The sequence below is a fragment of the Habropoda laboriosa genome, unplaced genomic scaffold (assembly GCF_001263275.1).
Source record: "Habropoda laboriosa isolate 0110345459 unplaced genomic scaffold, ASM126327v1 scaffold68, whole genome shotgun sequence".
Lineage (NCBI taxonomy): Eukaryota > Metazoa > Arthropoda > Insecta > Hymenoptera > Apidae > Habropoda > Habropoda laboriosa.
The window spans coordinates 1,756,944-1,769,715 of NW_017100195.1; the positions used below are offsets into that span (position 1 = coordinate 1,756,944).

Genomic DNA, 12,772 nt, shown 5'->3' on the forward strand with positions numbered 1-12,772 from the left:
CTCTTCCATGGAAACATAGGTTTTAGCATTCTCGTTACTTACTCGTGGTTAAATTAATTTCGTAGGGATTAAAAATCAGGTTGACCTGTGGTCGTAGATTAAAAATAACCATAGTACAGCTAAATTTATCGTGTTAAATAATTCCTTTTATAGGAATGAAAAATGTATTCAACGTTTGTTTGTTATAATATCGTGAAATGAATTATATTACACATTTTCTCTATTCACACTGAATTTAAAGATAATAATGATTAAAAATCAAGTTGATCTGTGGTCATTTATCAAGAATGATCATAATAAAGCTGAAATTATTGTGTTAAATAATTTTTCTAATGCGAATTAGGAATTTATTCAACGTTTGCTTGTTCCAATACCATGAAATAAATTATGTTACACGTTTTCTATATTCATACTAAATTCATCGTTCTATTTACATGTCATAACAATTATAACTATACGTTATGCTGCGTCCGTTTGTTTTTTCGGTGCAGTTCACCCTAATTTATTTAAATTTACGTTGCGAGACAGTATAATATTTACAATTCTGCCTGAATTTTTGAAATTCAGAAAAACACAGGTAAACTTCCATTGCATTTAAACGATATTCTCCACCAAACTGGACAAAGTACATACTAGTACTTTTTTCTTTTGCAGTATTGCGTGAGAATACGGGAAAAACAATGCTACGAAACAGAATTTTGCCATTTTTACGTAAACAACGAATTATTGCTCTTTTTAAGACTCCTTTTAATACTGTATAATTAAATAAAAAAATTGTACAAAATTTTTCAATCGAATCTTGGAATCTCAAATGAAGAGTTCCATACCACAATGCTGTAAGTGCTAAATTTTCAAAACACTGAGATATCAAAAAGTTATTTTATATCGTTAAAGTTGAAAATACTCATTTCTACGTTTCATTCGTATTATGTGCAAATATCATTTTCACTTTGTTTCTATTATGTATAAATATCATCTACAATGATTCTTAACTTGGAGAAGCAAATTCAAATGAAAATTTTATATTTGCTACTTGAAACGTTGTAATTCAGAGAATCCTTCATATATCAACTTAAACCCTAATTTATTCTTCTATTTTTCTAATGAAAATCTAAGTGCTTCAAAATACTGCGAACTTTCACCGTACAAAAAGTAACACAACGTACTGAATAAAATGTATATAAATTTATTACTTCCAAAAATGGGACGGCAGTGACGCGGATCGAATCCGCAAGATCAACCCTTTCGCTACAGCAGTGTACGCTTCAGGCGTCACAGAGTAACATTATTTTCTTCTCTATTTTCACAGTTCTTAAGACAATACAACGAAACAATGCGAATGGCCACGAGATCATGCGACCTGACACCGTTGGACTTCTCCTTTTGGGGCTGTGTGAAGAGGAAGGTCTACGTTCAGCAGATTTTCTTTTTTTTTGCATTTTCTTCCAGTTTAACAGCTCGAAAATATGTCCACGAGGTTTTAAAGCCTAATTCTCGAAATTGGTATATGCCTTCAAAGGAAGCGGTTTTATGTAGTCTTAAACTGTAGTTAAAACTCTGAACGCGTTTTTCTCGAAACAGCATTTTTGCAAAAAACCAGAAGTGCGATCCACTTCAAATTTGTCAGGTATATTCAATAGATGTTGCTTTATCGCCTGAACTAGAATTGTGCAAATATTTTCAAAATTCAGTCTTTGCTATCAAAAAAACCATCATGTCTTTTGCTAACATGGAAAGCAATTTCTTTGAAACCTTGTCGTTTCTTTATTTCTCAATATTCTTTAATTATTTTTGTTCAGACGATAGCCACACGTCTACAGATAAGAATATGTTTGCATTTTGTGTTTTGGATAAATACAACGTCTGATATCGTGTCAGCCATCGGGAAGGATATTTTCCAAGGCGCTCTCTTCACGGTGCTCCTATTTTACAACAAATGGATATTTTCACTAATAAAAAATATTTTTGCGTTCTTGAAAGATGATAGAATAAACGTACAAATTTGCGAAATGATACGTGTAGCACTTGCTTTGTTTCAAATTCCCAAAACATTGAGCTCTTTTCAGCCGTCACAGTAGGAAAACCCATTAAGTTGTCCAAGAAGCTAAGTTAATACGCTGCCCGTACGGGCAATGACTGAACGTCACATGTCTGCGTGAAGAAACCGTCCAGAATGCTATTAAAGGCATTCATTAAGTTACAATTACGCGAAAAGTTTGATAAAAGATCAATCATTCGTCAGATATCGTCTTTCATATACAGAGCGTCTCACCTAACTTGAGCAACTTAAATATCTCGTTTATTTATGACAGGAAAAAATGTCTGAGGAGAACAATATTTGGTTCAAAGTAGGAAATATTACGACGTACGAAAAGAAAACGTGTACAAAATAATTTTCACCGTTAAATAGTCATTTCGTTTAAAGCCATATTTTCATCGACACAAAACTTCCGTTTCATTTCTTCACTTCTGCTTTTTATCACGTTAACTTGTAACGCATAATCAGAAACCACGTGCATTAGAATTTTAAATACTTCATAGATAATGTAACCTGTTGTTATGCAACTTGAACAGCTAAGCAATTGAGCAATTCTACGAATTTACTTATTCGACACGAGGATGTGATCGGTGCCGAATTAAATTCCCTCATTAATTGACGCCGTTTACCAAATATTTTCAAAGATACAATTTTCTACACTCTAAACCACCTACACGTTCACCGAAATTCGAGAAAATCACGAAACGTATATCGCTAGATCGATAGAAACTAAAGGCAACACAATTCTCACCTTGGAAAAAAACTTGCTCAGGTGATTTGCTACCGATCTCTACAGTTAAAATGCAAATGTCATCCGTGACGGACGCAAACGTAAACGAGACTTCCTAGAGACACGTGGAATACGTATGTTTCACGTTTTCGAGATCTCCGGCGATCTATTAGCATACGTTTTCCTTTTAACCACGAGCCTCCTCCTCTGATCGGCGATCGTGGCTCGAGTTTTTCCAAGCGCGAGAACGCGATACGTCAGCGGCGATCGATCTTGCACCGCACGAGCGGCTCCGTTGCATCGGTGAATTCTTCGTTTGCAAAAGGTCGACATCGCTTCATGTACAGGCATCCCGGGTAAATGGCTTTTCTTCCCGCCTCGTTTCCACGTTATCGTTCATTTTCATTGAATCACGGTTGTGCGCTTGTAAACGAGCATTGGGAGTAATTCTAATCAGTTTTACAGTAGTGGAGACGCGTGGTACAGCTGCTGAGTGAATTGTGCGCGAAATATTGCGTTAATTCAAATTTAATTAATTTACCCGTTATTTTCGTTCATTGATTAATTGGTAATTGATAAATTGACAGCTGCCTGGGATGGAAAATAGAGGAAATTTTTCACTCTCTATGGAACATTATATATCTTAAATATTAAGACACTTATATCTTATAATTATTCCCATTATAAGTTTTCTCAATTAATTCCAATTCTATATAGGGGGAGTTCCCTTAACGCCGGACGGCGCCTAATATCGGCAATAATTGAAACGCTACGCAGCCGTTATTCCGCGTATCTCCTAGAGGAGACAAAAGGAACAAAAATAAGTTTTCTACGCGTTTCAGTCGCGTGTGCACAGGTAAAGAGATTTATTTAAGAAAAACCTTAAGCGTCCGGCGCTAGGGGAACTCCCCCCACGTTAATCGATGTAAATTTTTACTCTCTATGAAAAAATATTGAGATACTTATATCTGAAAATTATTTCAATTGTAAGTTTTCTCAATTATCTTTACTTCATACACGCACACATGGAAATACTTTGCATCTGAGAAGTACAACCGCGCCTTTTTCTCGAATAAAACACTGTGCTTCCAAGTACATACATTAATCGATGCAATTGTTTACTCTCTATAAGAAAGTATCTCGAGACACTTATATCTAAAAATTATTATTTTGAAAATTATTTCAATCGTAACTTACCTCAATTATTTCTACGTTAAACACGCACGCACAGAAATCCTTCAGACGTTACGCCGACAACTCCAATCATTTATTGAAATCTTTGAAAAACGAATTGATTTGCGCAAACTTTGAAATAACATTCCGTCATTTCCAGGAAAACGAAGAGACCCTTAGATCTGGAAACTTTGTCATTCGCATTAATATTTTATCGATTGGATAAGTTTAATGATGCCGGGTAAGTTCACCGGTGCGTTCAAGTAGTCGAAACGAATTACCAATTCAAATAACAGATTCCCCGTCCTCGAAAAGCGTAAAACTAGATCTTTTTCAGTTGGTCCAGGTTCTGCCTATATACCAGAAAATTTCCAATTCCTGGCCTGATTTAATCAGATGGACAGATCAGATGTATAAAGCAAACGGTGGAATGTATGCTGTTTGCATTTCATTTAATGTCCTCTGCGCTAGAATTCAACCTTTCGGATGCTTTTCACATTCCAAGAAATTCTATAAATCGCAGGGCACTTCAATTTTCTTACGATTAATCCACACGTAAACCCTTCTTTATTACGCTCGGTATAATTTCCAAGTTTTCGCCTATTTTTGCAATTTCCAATTTTTCTAACAGCGAATCGATAAATATGTGCGAGGACGTGCAGGGTAAAAAATTGTCGCATCGTTGGAATGAAAATTAAAACGACGGTTCAGGTTGAATTTTTTGAAATTCAAATCGAAATTAATTAGAGTTCCAATTAAAAGTTATAAAATTAATTTTGAAATTTTACAATGAAATTCAACGTTCGAGCTGGAATTTTCGTTGGGAAATAGGATACAGGTAGAAACAGACACAGATACGTTAATAATACATTAGGTCATCCCATCGTTTCGTGTCGAATTTGATAATTTAGATCAGTTTTCAACAGACCTTTAAATCTGATTTAAAAAAAAAGTGACTTCTCATTCCACAACCTTTTCCTTTTTTTTTTTACAAGAGAATTACATCGTCGCTGTAGAATTTCCTTAGATTTTTATGAAAATATTTTTCATTTTCGTTTACATTGTATTACAAGGGAATATCGAAGTAAATGGTTTACAATGAAACTCGGTTGAAAATAAACATTTATAGGAGACTCTTAAACGCAATATTCTCCCGCTTCACGGCATATTTGCTCAACTTACCTGGTGTTTAAACACATTTTATCAGACCTATTACCATACATTTGCATTCATTAACAAACCTCTTAAATTATTTACCAGCGACAAAGTAGTCATTGACACAGCGCGAAAGCGTAAAAGATACGGGACCGTGTGCTTCCACGGAGAACATAAATTACGCTATTTCGCGAGAAAGTGTGCGAGAAGCACTCGGCTTGGTAGGCGTGTCAGTGTATTCCGGTGGGGCCAATATGTTTATCATAGCCTGAGAAGACGAGCCTCCAAAGGATAAAGGCCGTTATTCGATACACGTGCTATCACTTCGGAAACAGAAGCCATCTATTCGACATAAAGTGTTTTAAATCCTTTCAGAGATGTATAATGGTTATTTCAAGGAGTTTCGAAGATTTTGCGAAATTTGAGAATAACTTTGAGCAAAAATTCTTCATGAAAAATGAAGTTCTTTACTGGAAACTATCTAGTCTCTGGAGAATTTTGATAAATTTTGGAATTTCAAAAAAGTCCTGTAACATTAATCTATATGCGAATTTCATCAGAGTCCTGATCTTGGTACAACGTCCACTTTTCGGAGAAGTTAACAATACAGGGAAAAAACCTGACACACGACATTCTTTCCAAAGTTTCGAAAGAAATCATATCGAAGAACTTGGTCGTTTATCGTTGTAATTGCATTGAGGAAATTTTATTTAGACGATAACAGGTTGAATAGCGACTGCTAGTGCGAAGAAACCAAGGACATCATTGGTATTTAATTAATATTCAATTTTTCATTTCTCAGAGCATCCTTCGTTTCTATCGTTATCCAATAACGTAACGCGATATCAATATTTATTAATAAATAGAGTTTTTTATCGGACAAACTTTAAGTTACACAGAAATTTAACGAAGAAATTAATCTTTTTGACTCAGAATGACTTGCGATATGCTGTGAAAATTTTCTTCAAAGTTCATCCTTAATTTTCTGCCTTCTGCTGTATTCGATAGGTATGGTTCCAAGTGACGATTTTCCCTTTAAAAATCTAGTTAAATTCAATTTTTCCAAAAGGTTATTATTTTTCCATTGTCGCTACCGTATTTGCAAAACGTGACTCTCCATGTGTTTACCCGCGTTTCGTATTGCCTGCATTCATTACTGCGGTGTATTTTGCTTCAGAGTAACTAGGTGTGGAGTTTAGATTTCGTGTAGCGATAGAAAGGAAATTAAAATGATTCAAATCCAACGAGAATTTATAATACTTTTGAAAATAGTGGCTAAACACCTATAGGAGACATTAAAATATCAATATGACAGAAATGGAAACCGATACTTGAAGGAATAAATTGTTGCAATACTTCCGAAACAAAATTATGCAAAAGTTTATTGAATATCTTTCAAGAAGCATTTCATAAATTTTTGCTACTTCTTTGTAGCACCAATATCCTTATCTACGATCTACTTTGAAAATATTTATACGAATAAATATCCAGAATAAAAATAACAATAAATATTATCTCAATTTTTTTCACGATCTTTGCACAATGCAACAATTACAGTGATATACCATAATATTAGTGTGACACTTTAGTAACGTAAATTTGATCATTAAATAAACAAGCAAGGCAGAAGTGTTATTCGTAACGCGAAGTTTGAAAAGTAAACTCGGAGAAGGCCGATCCGTTCGATCGCGGCAACAAGATCACGATAGGAGAAAACGATCAGAGTTGTTGATCTACGTAAGCAGAGAATTTTATTCGATTTGAATAAATTATGAAAGAAGGTGTGGAGCTTAATGGACCAATCCGACCAGTTCGTTCGCCATCCAGCCTCCAATGGAGCTTCTCTATTTTCACGACAATTAGCATTCATTGCCTGTTTCCTTGAGATATGCAAGTTTATTCCATAAATCATTTTCCATTCAGCTGGTTATTTCGCGACCACGTATTGAAAGCGTGATTCAAGCTGTTTCGACTAAAGCTACCTTTCATTAAAGTACCGTGTTGCTTTCGATGAATAATTTCGAAACATTTCTAGAGTGAACCAAAATGAACGAAGACGTAATTTTTCAAAAAAAAAAAAAAAAAATTTTTGCACGTTGAAATTAACGCGATTAAAAGGGACACTACCTCGTTTCTACTTTCTAAAGGTGTGATCAAGCTATAGTCATATTTTATTCATTTATACGAGTGAACGAAACTCCTTTTCCTAGTAGATGAATTTTACAAAAGAATATTTGCTAAATTTCAAGTCGTAAATATTATTGTTACTTCGTGACTGTGTGACGTAATTGAGATTTAAATGCAGCTGCGGAATAAGATATTAAACGTATTCAATATTATTATTTAATAAATGTATTTTCTAATATTCCAGTAACAAACTGTGCAACAATAGAATGTTATTAAATGTATTAGTAGAAGCCCTATTATGATGCTTTGTTTTAGGCGAAACCTTGCCCACCTGTATACTTCTCTACGTTTACATAACGAGCGTTGTTTTCAATATTACGTTAAACATATTCGATACGCTAGATATATTAATCATATTTGATATACGATGTGAAACATGCGAAATATATTATTTCGCAGCTCGATTTAAATCCCAATTACGTCACACAGAACCAAGGTAACAGCAAAACTTCCTAACGACACAATATTATTAACAGACTGCGGATTTTTATGCAAATTCATATTTTCGTGAATACAATGAAAAAAAAAAAAAAAATAGAAGTTAGATAGGCAACTGTTTCATCCGCTAAATATCACGACGAGTACTATGTTTCACGATTATTTATATATTTTGCTAACTGTTAAATACACTTAACACACTTGCCGCAATATCGAAAACAACGCTCACCGTGTAAACACAGCGAATTAAACAGGCAGTACGTAGAGTTTCTCCTTCACACGACGTTAAATCGTCGAACAGCTTGATTCTCTGACTGTAACGACGAAACGACAGGGGAAATTGCTCGAGGCTGTTAATCTACGCAATACGGAATTCATTCAAATTAATTATGAAAGAAGGTGTGGAATCTAACCGACCAATCCAACCGGTCGGTTCATTCGTTCCCCGGACAACAGTAGAGCATTTCGATTATTGGCAGACCGGAGAACCGATTTGCTCTCTCAGTGATGGAACACCGTCTAGTCAAGGATTATCGTGCGCTGATCTTTCGATCCCTTCTCGATAAGAAGACGACACACGCCGTTTGAAATTCATCGTTCCCTTTTCACGTGTTTCCACGGATGGTTTGAACATTCCCGATTGATTTCAACACCAGAGTGAAGTTCGAGGTGTTCGACGACTCGAGGAGAGGGAATTCAGCGTGCGAGGTTTCGAGATTTTTTTTGCGGATTCGAGATGTCGATACCGAGTTTTCGTGACCAGTGGGACGTTCAAGCGTCGGATATCGCGAGGAGGACGCACAACCCCATAAGATCTATCGTGGAGAACCTCGTGGTAGAGCCTAATCCCGCTAAATCCATGATCTCCTTGTCAATCGGTAAGATTTCTTAGGTTAATTTGAATTTTAACTTGCTAGTTTTGCGGATCGAGTGTTTTCACCAGATGTTCCTATTGTTTCTTAATAATAACGTGGAACAGTAGTGTCTTTGTGCAGTCATCAAACAGTTTAATTTTAATTCTACCTTGTTGATTTTATGGATCAATTTTCACCAGATGTTCCTATTGTTTTTTAATAATAACGTGGAACGGTAGTGTCTTTGTGCAGTTGTAAAACTTGTCCATTGGTTCCTAGTATTTAATTTTACTGGTTAAATTCATGTGAATTTAAGACAATAAATATAGAGTTCTATAAATTTTGAGGAAACCAGTAAGTCGATACAAAATTTTATACAGAATTACAAGTTAAATCGTTGCAAATTTTTTCTGAAACCTGCACGATATCGTAAAGAAATTGCAATTATAAAATTATCACAGTAAAATTGCGTAATTCTGCAACCCCTATTTTACCACACTTATTTACATACTACAAGGTTGAATCAGGGGTTTATTTACATACTTATCATACATATTTACAATATGATTGTTAATGGTACCGAGAAATGCCATAAGGAAACTGATCAAGTGTTTTGACAGGATGTTTCTGTTTTTTTTTTTCTAAATAATAATAATACTGCACGGTAGTATTTCAGTGTGATCATAAAACTTGTCGATTAATTTCTGAGATAAACAGGTAGGCAAGATTTCACGTTAGAAAATCGAAATTTTCATTCGCAGAGTTGTAATTTTCTTAAAAATCAAGTCTTTTGAAATCGGTCAAGTCAGAAACTCACTTCTTCGTTTTCTGAGGTCCAAATGAACATCGTGACATAATTGCGATTCTCGAAGGCAAAATAACGGGAACCATTGCGATTCTTTAATTATTCAGGATTTTCACGAATGTCAGAGCATATACTTTGAAAAATTCACTCCACAAAATGATTAATGTGCGATATGTTTCGCTGAAAATGTACAACTTTCATAAATCAGAAATTATTTCCTGCCAAGTGTATGTCGTAAATAGGATTTTCAGATTCTAGTGGAATCTATAATTATTGCATGAAATCAATAAGAGTATACAGGGCGGGCCACGTGAAACAGGCCACCTAATTAACTTCTCCAGCTATGGTGGTACCAGAAAATTTGCAACGATTAGGTTAAAAATTTAAATGGTTTCAAAGGACGAATGAAATGCAGGGCAAACTCTTTTAATCGAAGAAATGGCAATCAAATTTTTACCAAATACACATTCACGAAAAAAAATCATAGTTTACCTTGAGAAAAGAAAAGGATGGAATTTACAAAGAAATTTTTCTTCCTTCTTGTTCATCTATTGAAATCATTTAAATTCTTTAGAAAAAGTTTCTCGTGCCGCCGTAGCTAAGCAGACGAGATAATTCGGTGGTCCACTCGGTATATTTAGATAGAAGAAGATTCATAACCGTTAATTAGTTATCATAGAAAGTCTGAAATACTTCACCGATTGATTTTCCACTTTAAGGTGACCCTACTACATTTGGCAACCTAAAGCTACCGAAACAAGTGATTGAAGCAGTTCAAGGAAGCCTCGTTTCGCAGTTGCACAATGGTTATGCACCCAGTACAGGTAACAGCGATAAATCAAATTTTCTTTTCAATAATAACAACAGTTTCACAATTTTTTCCCAGATGTGTAACTGTTTTTTAACGAAAACCGTAAATGGAACGAAAAATATATACTCCCAAAGCAAGACCAATTTCCCTAAGCTTAATTTACATCTAACTTCCTTTTCTATTTTCTTCCATTATTTTAGGTTACCAAATTGCAAAGGAAGCTGTGGCCGAGTACAGTTCCAGCGAATTCGTGAAAGTGGATGCGAAAGTAAGTATTCAACTCAATCAACCTGCAAATATTTCCTATTTTTGTATATCTCTTGCAATTTTGCGATGCAAAATAATGTCACTTGATTGCAATTCGCACGTGAAAGAACGAAAAGTAGCAGGAAGAAAATGATAGGGCGTGGGTAAGGAAAAGTGACTTCTGATTGAGAAGTTAATTTAATATCGAATTATAGTCGCCGTCCCGAATGAGCTGGAAATAAATATTTCGCTCGGCTGGTTGGATTTAATTGCAGCCTCTGCTAACGAGTGGCGTAAAATTCAGTAAATAGAGACTGTTAATAATATTTCAAACTGTAATATGCCACTTACGAGTCGACATATTATTTCAGTCCACCAATGACCTGACTTTTCTCTATCACACTGGTTAAATAACACCGGTTAAACGTATCCTTTTTTTCAAATTTATTTAGTTACACTAACTAACATTATCTCTTCTAAATTTATTTAAAATCTCACTTTATTGTTGTGAGGTCGAATTACAGATAAATCGAAAGCGATTATGCCTCGAAGACGGTCGGTGAGAAGGCGCAAATTTGACGTTAGTCAAATTTGACTCGGCCAGATCTCCCAAAGGAGAGGGGGGGATAGGTAGGTGAAATAGGTAAGAGTGAGAGAGGAGGGAAGAGAAACTATCGTCTGTAACCCGCGAAGGAGACGTCTGTTGTCTCTGTGAAGGTATTTTGGAGAATTGGGTTGAACCTAGAGGTGTCGCTATGATCCGCGAAGGAGCGTCTGCCTCTAGGAGGTGGATAGGTAGAGATGGTGAGGGTAGAGACAGGACAGGAAACCTGGTCCTGGAGTCTTCGTTCGCTCCTTACTGACTTTTGCAAGAGCAAGGAGTGTCGTCTATAGAGACGTCTGCTCGGTGTATGCTAGAGTAGCCTTAGTCGGCTTTCCGCAAGAACTCACTTTTCTGGTCAAAGGGTCATCTTTTATATGTTTTGGGGAAGCTTGACTCGACCAATCAGGGCGGGTCAAGCTCTTTCGGCGGCCGTCGGTCCGCTACCTGAGGCCACGGGGGGTCGAGCGAGTACGCAGCTCGTACTCGGTATGGCAGAATTTAAAAAAAAACAGTTACTCTACAAATTTAAATTCTCCATTGACGGGAAGGCAGATACCTGTCGATGTTGAAACTTCGACTGTTCTTCATTGTGAAATAGGTAAATTGCTGTTATCCTCGTTTATGGCTCCGTGAAAATGTTACCAGCACCCACGACAAGTTTACCGTAAAATGTAATTGCATTGTAATATCGTTCGATGAAAACCTCTATTTCACAAAATTGTTCGAGCAAATATAAGTATCTCATAAGCAAACACTTTGCAGTTTCGATTTCGTCTTTTCATCTCGGAAACGAATTTTTAGACACAAAGCAGTATTTCACTTTCATAAAATGCGTTATTTAATGCACTTGAAATATGAAATTCACCGTGCACTATGAAATACACGTTCGACAGTATGATATACTTTAGGAAATAATCCGTACGGAAATATCGAGTGAGATATTTTTTAACTTTTAAACGTCCGGGAAAGAAACATTTCGTTTTGAACAGGCGCAAAATCGTATAAAAATTCATTATTTTCGTTGAAAATTTTAATTAGAAACGAATGTTTCACCGTTGACCAAAGGATTAACCTTTCTTCTTTTTTCTTCACAATTCGTCTATCTGCAGCGTGATCTTTCTTACAAGTGCAAATATCGTTGTCAAAATTGTACAATAGAGAATGTAAAAATGGAATTAATATTTGGAATTAACACGTTCACTTGGACACAAAAGTTTGCAGAAACGAATGCAAATTTCAGCAAAAGCCTGGTTCGCTGTGGCAGTTACGAGGAAGTATTTTCAAAACGTTACTATCTCCGGGGTTTGTCTGGTTTTATGAAACTTGAGAGCAAAACAATTGTTACGGTCTACACACGTGATATGACTAAACGAACAAGTTGAAAAAAATCAAGGATAGAAAATGATGTAGTAGAGAAGGAAACGTATTTTGTTGTTTCATATTGTTATCGATCTGTAGGGAACTGTACTACTGAAAGCCATGTTGCATATAAATTAAATCCGGCTACACCTTGTTTTGCACAAGCAAATAAATTATACGTATTAATTACATTCGAAGTCTGATTAATCGCACGATTTTGGTGAATTATTTGGAGAGCATTTTAGGGAAGATTTTCACGTGAGTGTTCTTCGAATAGCGAGTTTAATATTGACTGTATGAAGAAAATATTGAGATATTCCAGAGCTGTATTTATTTATTTTTTTTTTTTTTCATTTTTGTTGTTTCGTCGTT

The 12,772-nt window shown here is 35.5% G+C and overlaps 1 protein-coding gene across 1 annotated transcript in view; it reads left to right on the forward strand.

Annotated features, from left to right (window-relative positions):
- Window positions 1-8,335: 8,335 nt before the first annotated feature.
- Window positions 8,336-12,772, forward strand: part of LOC108570317 (tyrosine aminotransferase) — a 30,755-nt gene continuing 26,318 nt past the window's right edge. The window contains exons 1-3 of the mRNA XM_017932155.1: window positions 8,336-8,599; window positions 10,100-10,204; window positions 10,392-10,459. Coding sequence (XP_017787644.1) covers window positions 8,458-8,599; window positions 10,100-10,204; window positions 10,392-10,459 — 315 coding nt within the window. The 5' untranslated portion in view covers window positions 8,336-8,457. The remainder of the gene's footprint in view (window positions 8,600-10,099; window positions 10,205-10,391; window positions 10,460-12,772) is intronic.